Source organism: Etheostoma cragini, chromosome 3 (genome assembly GCF_013103735.1).
Source record: "Etheostoma cragini isolate CJK2018 chromosome 3, CSU_Ecrag_1.0, whole genome shotgun sequence".
Taxonomy (NCBI): domain Eukaryota; kingdom Metazoa; phylum Chordata; class Actinopteri; order Perciformes; family Percidae; genus Etheostoma; species Etheostoma cragini.
In genome coordinates this window covers 18,782,545-18,799,729 of record NC_048409.1, presented here as the reverse complement: position 1 = coordinate 18,799,729, position 17,185 = coordinate 18,782,545, and the positions used below count along the sequence as shown (strand labels likewise).

At 40.7% G+C, this 17,185-nt stretch overlaps 1 protein-coding gene across 1 annotated transcript in view; it reads left to right on the top strand.

Moving 5' to 3' along the window:
- The window catches only part of lekr1 (leucine, glutamate and lysine rich 1), a 68,583-nt gene that overhangs the window by 30,039 nt on the left and 21,359 nt on the right, over window positions 1-17,185 (top strand). The window contains exons 5-8 of the mRNA XM_034862823.1: window positions 2,038-2,201; window positions 7,270-7,351; window positions 13,116-13,193; window positions 15,362-15,565. Coding sequence (XP_034718714.1) covers window positions 2,038-2,201; window positions 7,270-7,351; window positions 13,116-13,193; window positions 15,362-15,565 — 528 coding nt within the window. The remainder of the gene's footprint in view (window positions 1-2,037; window positions 2,202-7,269; window positions 7,352-13,115; window positions 13,194-15,361; window positions 15,566-17,185) is intronic.

The window sequence follows — 17,185 nt, the reverse complement described above, 5'->3', positions numbered from 1 at the left end:
TCTCTCTCTCTCTCTCTCTCTCTCTCTCTCTCTCTCTCTCTCTCTCTCTCTCCCTCTCTCCCTCCCCTCTCTGTTTTTTACTATCCAAGCCTTATCACCATTGACAGATCTGGCTCATATCTGTTCCTCCATTTGGTGCTGTCAGCCTTATGATTTATGTCATCTGACATTATAAAACTGGCTCTCGTGACAAGCAGTGCCCGTGCTCTCCTCCACTCTATACACACACACACACGCAAAAGAGTGAGCAGCTCAAAGTCTTCTCCTCATTGTGTCTCGTCTTAGACTCAATTCATTTTTGATCACCTTAAACCGCAAACCCTGAAAAAGAAAAACAACAGCCACTCAACCTCGCTGAGCTCTCAAAAACTGTCACGTCACTTTGCGCCATGTTCATGAATTTTTATCTAGGATACAGGCTTGTGTGTGTTCATGTAAATACATGTTACTGTGTGTAAATGCATGTGTGCGTCCCATGTCTGCAATGTATCCATGTTCTTCAAATGTGTCTGTGCGCACTCACCTGTTTTTCAATTTCTTTGTCTAGCAACTACAGAAACAATACACAAATCACTACACTCTCTCTCCCTCAATGTTGTGTGTGTGTGTGTGTGTAAAAATAAGAAACTGTTCAGTATGCTCTCGTCCACATGTTACTTCAAAAGTGTTCTTGAAATAACAGAATGTTCTATTCCAGCACTCTAGTTTTCCACGTCCACGCTTTGCATCGGTTTGTGACTTGATTGATGCGTGTGTGTGTGTGTGTGCGCGCGCGCGTGCGCGTATGTGTGTGAGAGTGTGAATGAATTTCTGAGCTGAGCTAGTGATCTTTCATGTTGCTCAAAGTGCCTTTTCGTCTGAACATATTTCTTTGAGAGTGAGAGATGGAATGGGAGAGTCCTGTAAACCATCGCTGTGCCCTTTTCTTAAGGACATGAAGGTTACATCAGTCCCTCTATCTCTTATATTCACCTAATTTATTGTTTTTGTGTCCTACTTGTTTTTCTCTCTGTTAATGATCACATTCTCTTTCTATCTGTCATTCATTCTCTGCATCTGTGAAATCCTATGAATTTCAAAATAACTGAGTTCATAAAAATTCAAGCGTGTTTATTCTGCAAGTCATTAGAGAGCATTTAACCATACATTTATAAAATATATTTTTACAGACAGAATAGTGAGCGTAACATTGAGAATTGTGTTCCGGTAACTACATGTTGGTAATTATTTAATAAACTCATTATAAACTTTTTTTAATGAGTAACGTTTTTAAAGCCCTTTGATTTGCTTATTGTTAGCTCTCCCATAGCCAAATAAGTCTCTGTTTTCCTTCTTTTTTTTATTTTTTAATAATTATTTTTAGGGCATTTTTGCCATCAACATGAAACATAGGATCAGCATCATTCCTCTTCGGAATCTGTACCCCAACGCTAAATGTTAACTTGCACACTTGAATAGCACTTTAATTTGTTCAATGATCATTGACTTTTATTGTTTTCTCTATACTTTTAAGTTTTGACAGTAATACAGTTTTTACAGTAACAACTGGGCAAAGCTCTTTGCAAGTAAGGAATTTAAAAAACCTCTGAATCTATCCAGGGAGTGTCACAAAAAGTACAGTACAGTGTGCTCTTTTTTAGAAATGCTCTCAAAAGCCCACAGTTACACACATTCACACTAGGGAGCAGTAACCACGGCCTTCTGCTATTACACACTGATAAACTCAACTGGAGCATGTGGGATTGAAAGTCAAAGTATTTGTTGATGAGGGATAGAGAGTGGCCACAAGAATTTCCCCACCAGTTTGGGATTCCAACTACTGTCTTTCCGAGCCAAACTTTTAATAGCTAATGTTGTGTTCTTCACACATTTACAGCACTTGTTAACAGCTGCCTAGGTAGCTATTAATATTATTGTCTCAATCTGTATGTGACAGATGTTTGTACATTTTAACCATGAAGTTACTGTTAATTGAAGTGCTGCTTTTATCCGATGTATTGAGATAATATTAAATGCTCTGTGTGTTGTGTGTGTCAGAGGAGTGTGTGCGCGACAGCAACAGGCCCTGCAAGCGACTCTCTCCGTGCTCCGATCATCCGGCAGTGAGCTCACAGATGTACGGGGTTTCCTCAGCCAGCTAATGGGGGTCTGGCAGGCCTTCCGATCTCAGATGCTGCAGCACAGCACACAGGTGTTCTCAGGTAACTCCATAAACATTAACACACGCACACACACACACACACACACACACACACACACACACACACACACACACACACACACCAACTTATGCTTCACATTTTAAGGAAGTATGAACACATTGAGAGTGAGAAACATAGATTTATTTTGTGTGAGGGTGATTTATAGGACAGCAAGACAAATACTGTATATTAATACATGGCTGGAAAGAAAGTTAAGCAAATAATTATTCAGAAAGAGTAAATATTAGTTTAACTGTAGTGTTGATTCCCTTAGTTCTGAGGGCATCACCCACAATGGACACTACACAAACTCTTGTAACTTTAAAGAAAATTTAAGCAGGAAGGAATCTGTGTGTGTGTGTGTGTGTGTGTGTGTGTGTGTGTGTGTGTGTGTGTGTGTTCATCGTTGACAGTAAATATCCAAAGGGGAGCTAACCTCAGGCTCACCTCTTGGGTGGGTCTTTTTCTCTCTGCTGCACATTCCAAACAGCTGCAGCAGTGTGTGTTTAAGGGAAAGAGGGAGGGACAAGGGAGAATTTGATAGAGGAAGAGGAAGAAGAAGAAAGCAGTCCGCTGTTTGTATTGATGCCGTGTGAGTATGTGTTTGTTCAGTGACGTGAGCATGAAAGGCAGCTGCTGCACGAACCAACACATGCAATATATTACACACCCAGGAATGCACACACACAGGCATGCATGCCCCCCCCCCCAACACACACACACACACGGATGTAAACATGCATTCACACAAAACATAATATCTCAAAAACCTGTTCTTATACCAAACTAATCTACACATTCAGACCACACACTCTAAAACTTAACTAATGCTTAGCCTACACTAAACAGTGTAATTCGACAAAGTAACGTTGGATTGCCCACATTCCGTGTCTTTTAAGCACCTTTTGTCCATATTTTGTCTATTATAATCAAATAAATTTCAGCATCATGTGGTTTGCAAATGTGTATCTGATCTATTCAGTGACCAAAGTCCAATAGCTGCCATATATTTTGTTTTAATAGCGTTGGGGTTTACATTTAATATTTTGGAAAAGAGGATAGAGGTTTGACAGGGAAAAAGCCATGACTAAGTGTGTGTGTGTGCGCGTGTGAGTGTGTGCGCATGTGTGACCGATCCCTGAACCGCAGCCATCTGCCAACACCCTTGGCTATCCTAAGACTGTACTATGAATATACTTTGTCATACTCTATATACTAAAATGATCAACATGCATGCATAATGGAAAGATGTATGGACCGCATTAGAAATAAACGGATTCCCTGACATACATGCATCAACTGGAGAACAGTTTGTATCTACATTACAGTTAAAATTAGTTGTTGCGGAGCCATCTTATAATAAACCTGGCACAAGTTTCTTTGTTAGTTTGGAACTTGTTTGGTATTACGTTATTAGCTTCTAGTAGGACAAATGGTAAACTACAAAGTATTCTAGTTGTAACAGTTTAACTCCTTCAGGTCTCTGCAGTCAGGCACTTCGATATGGCGTTATATATGTGCCTCATTCCTGAGTGAGTAATTGTATGTTTTGAACACAGAGAATGATATTTTGCAAGCACATACAATTACGTTTTAACGAGGAATAAACAAAATAAATGATAATTTTGTTTGAGCAAACAAAAACCTATTCCGTGCTCACTAAATGTATTTTAATGTTTGCTATTATCCATATTCATGTGCAATAATAACCCCTCTCACGCAATTTACTCATGTGTCCTCTCAAATACTTGACAAACAGCCAATCAGAATGAATCCTTAATTCTCTGATTGGTTGGTTTTGTGACATACTAGTGACACTGTGAAAAAGTTGAGTGAGTGCGTCTGAGTTGAGTGTGCACAGAATGCAGAGATTGAGAGCGAGGGAGACTTGACCGGAGCGCAGCAGTGTCCACCTGCTCGCAGAGAGAGATTTTGAGAGCACACAAGTGAACTGCGTGAGAGGGGTTATTATTGCACGTTACTATGGATAATAGTAAACATGCAAATACATATTTATTGTGCACGGAATAGGTTTTTGTTTGTTCAAACTAAATTATTTTGTGCGAGTATTAATACCTGTTCAAAACATACATTTATGGGCTTGCAAAATATAGTTCTCTGTGTTCAAAACATACAATTACTTGCTCAGGAATGAGGCACATACATAACACCATACTACCCTGGCCTTTTTTCATGCTGCTTTGGTTAAGAAGTTGGTAATGCTTCTATTACACATAATAAGTTAGACAGACACGCAAAAAATGTTGTGGTACCCTGTGGAACTACTTAAGAATGGGATTTTTTGTTATCCAATAAATATTAGTCCCATAATAATTTCAAGGTGTAGCAGTCGGTAACTGTGTGTTACTTACTTTACAGTTAACTCCTTATACATAGCCTCATACAATGTGAATCCCAGCATAACAGGAGGTACTGGGTGCGTTCATGTGTGCTTTAGTTGGTTGGAGAGAATGTGTGACCAATTATTGTGAATTGCAAATTATTTTGTAAGGAAATTAGTTTATTATAGTCTGTATTACTGTGTGCCGTGTGCAACAGCTCGCGGTATAAGGCGCATGTCCGCACTATTCTCCAACATGCACTCACAATCACACCGGATTAACGACCTTTTGTACAAAACTAAAGTAACAAGACAGTTTTGTAAAATGTAAGGAGTAGAAAGTACAGATATTCATGTTAAAATGTAAGGAGTAAAAGTAAAAAGTTGCCAAAAAAATAAATAGTAAAGTAAAGTAAAAATATCTGAAAGATCTACTTGAGTACTTTCCATCTCTGGTGTTCTGTATTATTGTGTGAGTTTCTGAGTGTCTGTGAGTGAGTTTGCGTGTGTTGCTTTACCCTGGTGGACCTCGTCATGTCACAGTGACCAGAAAGCAATTATCGGTGTATTGCTGCTTTGTAAAGGACCTCCTTCACTCCCCTCATCCTGCTCAGAGAGAGCAAGTGAGAGTAAGAGGTAAGATAGAATAAAAAAAACAAAGCCACAGAAAGAGAGGAAGAAAAAGAAATAGACGAATAAAGACTTAGAGACGAGAGACAGTGAAGAGAAGGATTAAGGAGAGAAAAAGAATGAGAGTAAACAAGCTCAAGGGAAACAAAAACCTAGAAAAGGGGAATGTCAGGCTGACAGTAACGGCAAGGGCAGGAATACTGCAAAGTACTTAGTATAATAATGCTAAAAGTAATAATATCAATAAGCAATAAATACGTTCTCATACAAAATCTATTGAAAAAATCACAAACATAAAAAGATAGCATTCTCTACGATGGCTGACAGGGGCAACTTAAGAAACACATGCAAATAGACAAAACACATGCAAATTAAGAAAACAACTTCAATAATTTGACAACACATGCACAGCATTCTCCTTGCCAGACTCCACCTGCAGGTGGATCTCTAACTTCCTGTCTGACAGAAAGCAGAACAGGAAGCTGGGGAAACGTCTCAGACTCTCTGACCATCAGCACCGGTTCCCCTCAAGGCTGCATCCTTTCCCCTCTGCTCTACTCCCTGTATACCAACAGCTGCACCTCCAGTCCCCAATCCGTCAAGCTCCTGCTGAAGTTTGCGGACAACACTCCTCTCAATGGACTCATCTCTGGTGGGGTTGAGTCTGCCTACAGGTGGAAGATTGAACGCTTGGTGACCTGTTGCTGTCAAAACAGCCTGGAGCTAAACACTCTGAAGACAGTGGAGATGGTTGTGGATTTTTTGATGGACGCAGTCCCACCCACCCTCCTTACCCTGGTTGACTCCACAGTCAACACTGTGGAGTCCTGGGCTCCATCAATTCCCAGGACCTCAAGTTGGAGCTGAACATCATCTCCCTCATCATCAAAAAAGCCCAGTAAAGATATAGATACTTTCTGTGGAAGATTGTCTGCAATCTGCCATTTCTCCAGAACCTGTACGCCCCCAGGACGCTGGGGATTGTGGCCGATCCCTCTCACCCTGGTCACACACTCTTTGGACCCCTCCCCTCTGGCAGGAGGCTGCAATCCATCAAGACCATAACCTCACACCATAAAATCTGTTTCTATCCCTCTGATCTCAGCCTCATTAACAAGACCCTGGACCCTCACTGACATAGACTTACTCCAAATTATTTTGGACATCCCTCAACATTTTTGCACATTCTGCACTAATCCATAAAGCCTCCTTTTTCCAGTTATTTTATGCATATTTGTTCCTGTATTTATTTGTTGTTTATTTGATATTCATGTTTAATATGATTATGTATTTACACACCAAGGCAACAATCAATCAAGGCAAATTCTTTGTAATTGTCACTTACTTGGGGATAATTATTTTCTTTGATTCAGATTTATGATGTTCTGCTAAAGGACTACTGTGTTTATTAAATGCTTGTTTGCTAATTCGTTTTTTTTAATTGCATCTTATTGCTGTATAAACATTGTACCATAACTGTCATTGTGAAAATGGGCAGACAGTGAAGGGAGGAAACGATACAGCAGACACTTTGTTTCAGACTCACAACAAAGACTGCCGGACGGGGGTGTACAGTTTAATGGTATTCCTTGAGCACAAACTTCCTCATACTCCCTTCTTCTCAACACACTCACCTCTCTCCTTTTCAACTGCTTTCTTCTGTTTCAATTTCCAACCTTGGTTTTTTTTCATCCTATTGTACTTCTCACTCTTCCTACTCACCTCTTTTGTGAGCTACTGTTTCTGTCTGGAACTTCTGTTTTTCTTTTGTTCCTCCTCCGCCACCTCTTGTTTTGTTTCTCCTTCCAATCTTGTCACTCTCGTAGATGGATTCATTTGGTGTAGGGTTTCCACCACTTCTCAGGTGGGAAGTAACAATGTGATAGTAGACTCTGCCTACTGTACCTGCCTTTCTCTTTCTATAAATCATACAGTATAACAGCCTCTGGTGACAAGCCTGGATTTGAGCTGGTGTTATGTGCAGACAAGCTTTTGTTAACTTTTACTTCATCTTCATCGTGTCAAGTCAATTTAAAACTTTTTGTGTGTGTGTATGTCTGTGTGTGTGTGTGTGTCTGTGTGTGTATATGAGAACAGTGCTGAGAGAGGAGCTGAGGCATTCCAGTGTGGAGTTACAGAACATGAGAGAAGAGAAGGAGTGCCTAACTCATCAGTTGATGTAAGTGTCTACAGCCTGTGGTAAAACACACACACACACACACATACACACATATATGAAAAACATGCACTGGTTGGGACACAGGTGAATTTTAGGATGTGGAATATGCCAGGTGGAGAACAGGTCACCGCAGGTCTGAACAGCTGGACTGCCCAAACCAGGAAATGCTCACGTTCCACATAGCAGGCCTGCTAAGCTGCCACAACAGAGGATTTGACTTGTATACACTCACACAAAGGTCTAGTCAGGTGTTCAGACTTCAGAAAAACATACATTATGTGCTTTAGAAAATAAATGCTGATGACAAAACTCTATCAGTTTGAACATTTTGCAGCTCCTTTGACAGTTTTTTTTTTTTACTTTTTATGTGGACCTGCAGACACAAATACACTCACAAAACCACTGACACACACCCTGAAAACATACTACACAAATGCACCTAAAGATTTTAAACACCTACATTGTCATTAGCCCCAGCATTTGTGAAGTTGTTGTGTACATTTGAGTAAAGCGTATTTTTAACCTCGCTTATGGCATGGCTTTATGGATGGCAATGTTGGTCGGTATGTTGGTCCAGACTGAAATATCTCAACAGTTCTTAGATAGACATTCGGTAAACACGCTCATGGTCCCAAGAAGATGAATCCTGAACTATTGGATTGATTGCAGATGAATGGTCATTGCTCACATCAAAACTTTATTTTGTCTAATAATGACTAATTACCTGTAAAAGTAATGACCATCCCATCAGCCTAGGCCATACTTTGTGTTGAAAACTGGCAAATTATTAAGCATTCGCGTGCTAAAGAGAATCAGTAGGATGTGCAGTTGGTTTAGACTCCAAGTTTGTGGTGTGTTCTAGTGTGTGGAAAAACATACTAAATTCCAATGTACTTCTGAAACACAGAAGTACGTAGTACATACTTCACGGACACTGTATGCCGGGTCTTCTCTGTTAACAACTTGCTATCTACTGTTATCACAAGCAAAAGAATGTTGAGCAGGTTACTCTTTGGGTCAAGTTTTGCTGTCCATCAAAAAAGTTTTTTTGTCTCTCTCCAAGAATTCCAAATGGATAAATTATTCCATATTTGGTCCTCTTCTCATATTTGTTTGCACTGAATAGTGGCAACTTTTACAAATGTTTGCACATGTCCCATATTTTAAATTATAGTGTTAGTTTTAAGCAATAGAGGTTGCTTTTGAGTCTTGTGTGAGTTACGTCATATTTGAAAAAAACATGTGCACATAGACACACACATGGGCAAACACCCACAGAAATAGACAAAAACACAGACATCCCCCTACACAAAGGGAGTAAATGTTAAATGTTGCTGCTATCTGATAATCAGAACATTAAAGGACTACTTGACCTGACAATCTGCAGATGAAGCTGTCATTTTTGCACTACAGTAATGTTTCCTCGTTCTCCTTTTATAACATCCTCATCAGTCTCTCTTTCTCACTCTCAAATGTTTTTGTCATAAATCTTAGTTTTTGACCTTCAGAAATAACAGATTTCTTTCCTCTTTTTCTTATCCGTTTCAAAGTGCTCAGTTACGGGAATGACTATCTCATGCAGTGTGCGTGGTAGAGTCAAATTTATCTATATATATTTATATGACTTTTTGATAGAATCTTTTTAACTTGAGGTTAATGTTAACATTTATTACCAATGAATATGGAGTATCAAGATAATGATAATAAAAAACAGTTGGTTTCCTTTCCAGATATCTCACCCAAACGATTAAAGGAAGAAATAAACTGCTTAACACACATTTGTGTGTGTATGTGTGTGTGTGTGTGTGAGTCAGATGTCACATGACATTTGGACAACAGCCCTCAATCTTTAGATCTTAGAAACTGATAACAACATATGTACAATGAAATGTCCATAACAAGTATGTATAGTGTAAAGTACAGGCTAATATTGAGAAAATATTAAATGTAATAATTTAAAGAGTTTCAGGCGAAAAGTAAAATTATGACAATCACAATATGCAATGGCGGAGGACGTGGAGTTTAGTGGCCACATGTAAAAATACTCAGTTCAAAGTTAAAGTGATGTGTGTGTGTGTGTGTGTGTGTGTGTGTGTGTGTTCTTTTAGTTTTACCATGCATTAAATCAGCTCCAGAGCTTCACAAACCTGTGAACCAAGTTCCGAGATCCAAGTACAAAAAGCACCAGTTTGTTTGTGTGCAAGAGGTGTTGCCATGACCCCCACCTCCATCAAACATCACCGTTCCGCACCTGTTGCGTTTCTGTGGCGCCAGCCCCATTGCCTTGGAAACGCACATACACACATAATTCAGGGGGCAGTCTAAGGACAGTGAGAGGCTGTGGAATCCTTCTGATCCTAGCATGCAATCTGATCAGCATGCCAGAGAGACACTCAATGGCAGCTAGTTTTGTCATGACTATTTACACACACACACACACACACACACACACACACACACACACACACACACACACACACACACACACACACAAACACACACACATATACACATAGTCGTTGACTTACATACTGAAACACCCTTGTTTCAATCTTGATTGCACACCTGACTTTTCCTGTATACACAGTATTTGAAAAACTACTTCCTTGGCATGTGAATATTACTGGTTATGAAGCTTGTATGATGTGATGATCACCTTTTGCTGTTACCTGACTTAGAACTGATACCATTAGCCACTGAACAAGTCCATGAAAATGGGCTGTTATAGTATGCACTTTCCCCCAGTGTACTTTGACAGCATTTGTGAAAAAGGATCACAGAAAGCGTCACAAACCCCTTCCTGTAACGTCTGGATGACATGCACGGCAAAGGTGTTGGGAAGCTTCCTGCTGCATTGGGATTGGCAGGAGATGTTGAGCTCATCCTTTCATCAGAGGATGAACACATGGATCATCCAACACAGACGTGGGCCAGGTTGAAAGGATGGATTAGAGGGAAGAGAGGGATAGATGAAAGACGGGAGGGATGCGCTGAGCAAGGGGGGAAGATGAAAGAGTAGATGATGGAATGAGTGAAGGTCAAGAGAGAAAGAGCAAAGGATTGATGTGATTGATGTGATACAGCTTGTTTTCATAAGGCCAATGCGCCTGTGCATGCATAGTGTGTCTCGGCAGTAAAATAACTATTGATCCCAGGGTTTATCCAAGGACCTCATTTCCCACAAGATCTTGCTATGCCATTTGCCTGACCCACACCCACCCCCTCACCCTGTTTATCTATTAGATAAAATCGGCCACAGCCCTTCAGGTAGGAGGATGTCTTTTTTTCTGCTCTTTCTCAGCTTAAAAAATAAATCTCACCCTCTTGTTTCTCTCTCTCTCTCTTTCTCTGGGCTCTGTTATCATGTGAGCACATGCCGCACAATAAATGGTATTTTCCTGAAATGCAGAGAGGCTTTTCCCTCTAATGTGGCTGTTTGGTATTTGGTGACTTGCCATACACCACAATGGGAGGAGTGGCTCAGCAGGGTGTTACTGGTACATTACAATTTCAGTGTCAGGATTCACCATGTTTTTTGCCGTCTGCCACCCATCTGCTCGGACTAGATCAACAGAAAAGTATACTTAGGTTTTTTCACTTTGATTAGTATTCTGTAGAGTTTTGCTTGTCTTTTTCACAATTGTTTTTAAAAGGCTCACACACTATTAATGCTTGATTCTTATCAGCATCTGTCACCTACATCAGCTGATTAACTCTCCGTACAGCCAGCTGAAGGCAGCAGGTATGCGTTCCATCTACAGTCTGTAATTTGAGTGACGTGCTTTGTCATGCTGTGATTGCGCCGGATCCACTGTGGTGACCTTGACTTGAAGTCTTGTGCAACCAGCCCACTTCTTCACTCCTAAACACATTGAAATAATTATGATTCATTATTCCACATAGTTTCTTAGTTTATGCAGTGCAAGTCATTACAAGTGGAGACAGTGACGTCTTTAGGTCACATTGGACTTACATTTCATGGAAATTCAAAAGACAATTTTACATTGAAACTCCTTAGGAACCCTCATGTTGTCTTTGCAACCTGCCCCCAACATGCCTGCCAATAATATATAATAATAGATTCACCTTTTTAGTCTCACCTTTTTCCATGTGAACACTGGGTACATCACATGCCTGCAGCTTCACACAAACACCCAAAGTGCTCCGCCACTCCTTCGGTGCCCTGTGCACTTGACTGCACTTTAAACCCTGCCCTGGGCCGTAGAGTAATTCAAAAACACCACTACCTGTTTTACATTTCTATTTCTCTCAACTCCCAAACAAAGTCCAAAACAGGAGACCAGCAGATAAAAAATAGTGGAACCAGCAGCTGGGAGTCAGATAATGTCATATGTGACTGTGAAGACAGAAAGAGGGGCAAGACAAAGAAAGACTAGGGACAGTGGGCTGTAAAGTAAAAACAGTATGCTGTTAGTAAATACGCAGAATGTAGGAGCACTCAGGGGCCTCCTCTAAATCACGAGTACCCATAACAGCATAGGAGAAAAGAGAGTTAAAAAGAGAGAGAGGAAATGGGATGGAGAGAGGGAGGCTGATAACGGGTGCAAGACAGATGTGAGTGTATTACTTGGATTGTGTTTGTGTGCATCTGGGCCTGTGACTCTATTTGTTCTTCTGTCTGTCTGTGGCTCACATATTGTCACTTTTAAAATTTGAAAGTATTGTTAATAATATTTGATTTCCAAATATCATATGTAGCTTCCAGTATTAGAATGTTTTGTTATACACTTTAAAGGAACCAAAGCCAACCAGCCTATCGGTATCTGGTACGAAGCAGATATCTTAAATTATTAATCGATTGATGAGCCGTACTGGCTGTTTTACTGAATCTACTTCAGTGAAATGTACAAATAATTTCACACAGTTGCTAGAAAAGTCTGTTGTAGATTGGCAGTAAAAACAGGCTGTCTGCCTTTGAGCTCAGACGTGCGAGCCCTCTCACTCTGTATCCTCATTGCGTGTGGCTGCAAGGTCACAGGGCTAGACAGCCAGCTACACAACCAGCTACACACACACACACACACACGCACACACACACACACACACACACACATTAACTGATCATGCCGCCAGAGAGGGGATTAGGCAGGGAAGCCGACAGGGTTAGGAGGGATAGGATAAGTGTGTGTGTGTGTGTGTGTGTGTTTGTGTGTGTGTGCACATTAGGCGGGAGTACCACATACTGTCGTGGCACGCAGGATTAGAATTAAAACTGATTTACAATTTACTTTCTCAAGAGCGAGGCAGCAGCTGTACATGGAGGAAGAGGTGATTTCAAAACACATGCACATAGCTTATTTACTTTGAATATAACAAAAAAAAAATCTAAATGACTTGTGGAAAGCTGCTCAGTTTTAAAATGACAATCAAAAGCATTTTGTAAGCAAAACCAGTTCTGGTATACAGGAAGCCTTGAACTTTTGCTGATCCCAGAATTGTGAAGCCTCTTCCACTTGGCGATTCAAGCGTAGGAGTACACAGAATAGCAGCTGTATGGATTTGCTATCTTGCTCAAGTACTTTTCAGTGACACTGGAAATTGTAAAAACGTACTCCGGAGTAAATATATTTCCACCTGCCTGAATGTGAAATGTGGGTAAAATTGATGAGAATTACGTTTTAGGGAAAGAGGAAAAGATAATTTTTTAGCTACAGTATGTTACTTGCGCTACCCTTGTCAAACATTTACTGACTCAACAAATGGTGAATATTGAGTGAACATGCCATGCACTTTGTGTCTCCAGGGAGCAGAGGAGACAGTGTGATCAGCAGCTGTCCCAACAGAAAGACACTGAGAACGAGCACAGGGAAAAACTTCTCAGGTATACTGAGCTCTCTTTCTTTTTCTCTGAACTTTTGTGTGATAAATTCCCATTCCTTCCCTTCTCCCACTTTCCCACAATCTGTGTACTTATCTCACTCACTGTCCTTCAAATCATCCTCTGCCTCTGCTTTATTTCTCCATCTCCTTCTTCCCAAAGAGAGGTGGGCATGTTAGTGTCAGCTGAGATCTGCTCTAGGATCAGTTGTCGAGATCTTAGGCTCCATAAAGTGCCAGCGACACTGCAGAGTCTCGTGTGAGGCTGGCGCAACAGATGGAAGCACTCCTTAGTTGGCATAGAGTTGTGTTTCTCTCTCTTTCTCCGTCTCTCTTTCTCTCTCTCTCTCTCTCTCTCTTTCTCTCTCTCTCTCTCTCTCTCTCTCTCTCTCTCTCTCTCTCTCTCTCACACACACACAGAGGCACGCACATATTTTAGATATGCAGAGGCACTTCCACTGGAGTGCATCACTCTAATACACAGGCAGACATGTGTGCATACACCCACAGACAGACATTTACACACACAGCCTCTCATCTTTCCGTGCAGGCGTTAGATACATGTGGGGAGTGTATTTTTTCACATGGTATCTGCTGGTATTCTTTTTCTAAGCCACTGGCAGCCTGGTGTGTTCAATTACACTGTCGATTTATTTCCCTTCCCACACAGCAGTCTCTGATCTCACCCTCTGGCTCCTATAAAGCTCAACATATGATTGCACTACACTTGGGGGGTGGTGGGGGTGGATTCTATTTCAGAAGGGATGGGAAGTCGGGGGGATTGAGCAAGCCCCCCATAGCTCAGAGAAAATGTAATTGGAGACACCAATTCAACAAATTGTCTAATGGGTCCAAGTCCATGGGTGCCCTAAGATAATGTTTATCTGGTCAACACGCTTTGGTTTCTACAGAGAAATCAATAAGAAGGTGCTATCTAGTAGTTTCTGCTTTTGTTTAGATTAGGTTTTGAAACTTTTCAGTTTCACTTTGTTCAAATGGTTTGAAATGGCTTTTTGTGAAGGTCCCTGTATTTTCTCTTCATATGTCAACCTAAAAACATATATAAATACTGGCTGGCTTGTTACTTTATTACTGTAACTGCCTTTTCTCTCTTTGTCAGCCCATCTTAGCCTGACAAGCCAGACCCACATCAAGATGTTAGGTCTGGGAACACACCACTGGCAGGGCTCAACCCGAGGGGAGGGATAAACGGTTGTCTTTCACATTCCCAATGCACTCAACAGGATAGCGCTACAACCAACCAGAGTAACGTAGAAGGTTAGATTACATAATACATCTTCCTTTTTAAAGAATGACTTCAGTGCCGTTCTTTGTTTCTTAAAGAAAATCTTAACTCCAAGTCATCCAGCGTAGTGGCCCAAGCTGATAAAAGAGCACCAGCAATTGCAGCCATGTTCTTTGTTTTCAAGTAGCAGGAAATTCACGTGGAACCGTTGCAACTCTGCCTTCATTATGTTAATATATATATATATATATTGGCCTGACTAGAGTTTGGTTTTTCCAGCTCGCAAGCCGACGAAGAGTTGCTGACTGACCCTGGGTGCAAATTACATTTGCTGCTGCTAGAGTGCGTCTAGATTTATAGGCTAAGCCCATCTCCTTCTTCAGTTGAACTCTTTCCAAAACATTTTATCCCGTTCCTCAATCTATGAAAAGAGGCATTAATATCACACATCTACTGACTTACATGTACACACATTCACTAAGTATTCCTAATCGTCTCCTTTTATGCATGTACAATATGCGTGCATAAGTGCGTTTTCACAGTACTACTCGACGTACCGAAGTTCACTTTCAGAAGATTGATTGGGTCCTTGAGCTGTGTGGAAAACCTTGGGTGTGCACAGGAAAAAAGAAAGGGTGTTTGACCCAGTTTTAGTTTGTGTGTGTCAACCACCAGACTATAAGGAGCCTGATAAGGTTGGAGAATAAACCGCTTCTCTCTTATGTAACAGACTCTCGCTCTGACGCTTACACTCATCTGTTGTCTTGTGAGTGTAAAGTTTATGTGTGCTTGCAGGTGTGTGTGGTTGTTCAAAACATGCAATCACATGCCCTACTGAATACACGCAGATGACAAATTCCTCCTGGAATATCACAGTATGGAGAGTAGCTCTGTGTTTGTGCTCATCTTCTGCATCTTTTTAACAGGTTAAAAGGAGAGTTGGAGGAGAAACATGAGACTTGGTTGTCATGCCAACAAAGGTGTGACACCATACAGGGGCAGCTGGCGTCATGTCAGCAGAGAGAAGGACAAATGAATCGGAACTACTCTGCAGCTGAAGAGGAAGTGACACGACTGAGGGAAGTTCTGGAGATGGCCAGGCAGGAAACGAGAGAGCTGAAGAGAGAAAGGTCATGATTGTGATATCTGTTCTGTCTAATCTTGGATTCTCACTACCATATTATATTCTAGATAGATAGATATAGATAGAGAGATGGACTTTATTAATCCCAAACTGGGAGTTGCTGTGTTACAGCAGCAGGTATAAGATCTATACAGAATTACAAGAAAAAACAAATAAAATAAAACAAGACCAAACGTATACAAGAAGGAATGAAAACACTGTTCAAAAAAATGAATGACAAATCTACATATATAATGTATATATAAAATATTAGTAAATGTTAGTAAACATATGAGTGTGCTGTAGAGAAATGTTGTTATGAGGGATGAGAGTGTTATCTCACACTTGTTGAGGATGTTTGAAGAGTTGAATGGCTTTTCACCTCTGAGTGCGAGTGTGAGTCAGTTTTTTAATTGTAACGTCAAAAATGTAGAAACAAATCTTGAACCTGGAAATGTTTATGAGTTGACTTTGGTGTACTTGTAACTAGTCAGACACCCTTCTCATTGGCTGCTATGTGTTAACCAATTACAGCTCACTGGGAGCCATCTTCAGTGCATGGCTGTGCTTTGCTTTTCTTAACAGTGACAGAACAACCACATACTGATGGCTGTGCTAAATCCCTGGTTGGGAAATAGACAGTTTTGTTCTAATGTTAAATATTTACAACCCTTTTCTTCCTGAAAGGACTTGGGTGAGTAAAGACGAGAATCCTGTGTATGTGTTCTTGTCAATGCAAAACCAAGGGCATACGTCTTTCTCTGAGTGCAGAGTGAGGGGGATCTAATAGAGTATTGGGAGCTATGCCCAGTCTCTTATGTAAGGGTGCTACCTCTCCCTGTGTGGCCGGCTCACACTGCCCAGCGCACTGCTCAATAACCTTGCATTTACGGGTGTTTATCCATGTCAATACTTTATCTAGTTTTTTTTGTGGACTACATGTCCCTGATTGCACTGTTTGCAGATAAAGTTAGACCGAGATCAAAGCTCAGGGCTGTTACATTGTGCTATATTTACCCCTTATCTGGAGCTTTAAGTCAAACGGAAGTTTAAATATAATTTTTGTAGTTAACACACAAGTCGCTGAGCAAGAGTCCAGGGCAAGTTTCCAGTCTCTGAGGTTAGGCAGGGTGGAGAATAACATCCAGCTCATCAGATGTTACCTAACAATCCTGCATCTTGAGTGTGAAGTATGTTGAATGAAAAAGTCAAGTCTAAACTCACTGTGTGTGCGACTTCCCCCATCTCTGACAAAAACATTCTTTCAAATGCGGCATAAAGATGATCAGTGTCTTTGACAAGTATGTGTGCCTTATTATTTATTTGCATCAAACTGTTATATGTTCTATTCCTTTGAGAAGAGATCGTCTGAAAATCCTCTAATGAAGTGTTTCTCATACATTTTTCAATATTGTACCCCCTTTGAATTGCTTTTTTAAGCCCCCTGACCAGCGCAAAACATTTTTGGTACTCCCATTTGAGAAACACTGCTCTAATGCATTATAAAGAAAACTGTACACAAAACTGTAAGATTAATCATAAAATGTACTGGCTCCAGAAAGACGAGGAGAATGGCGTCTCCTTCAAATAGCGTGAGCAGAAAAAAAGACTTACAAGGTGACAGGTC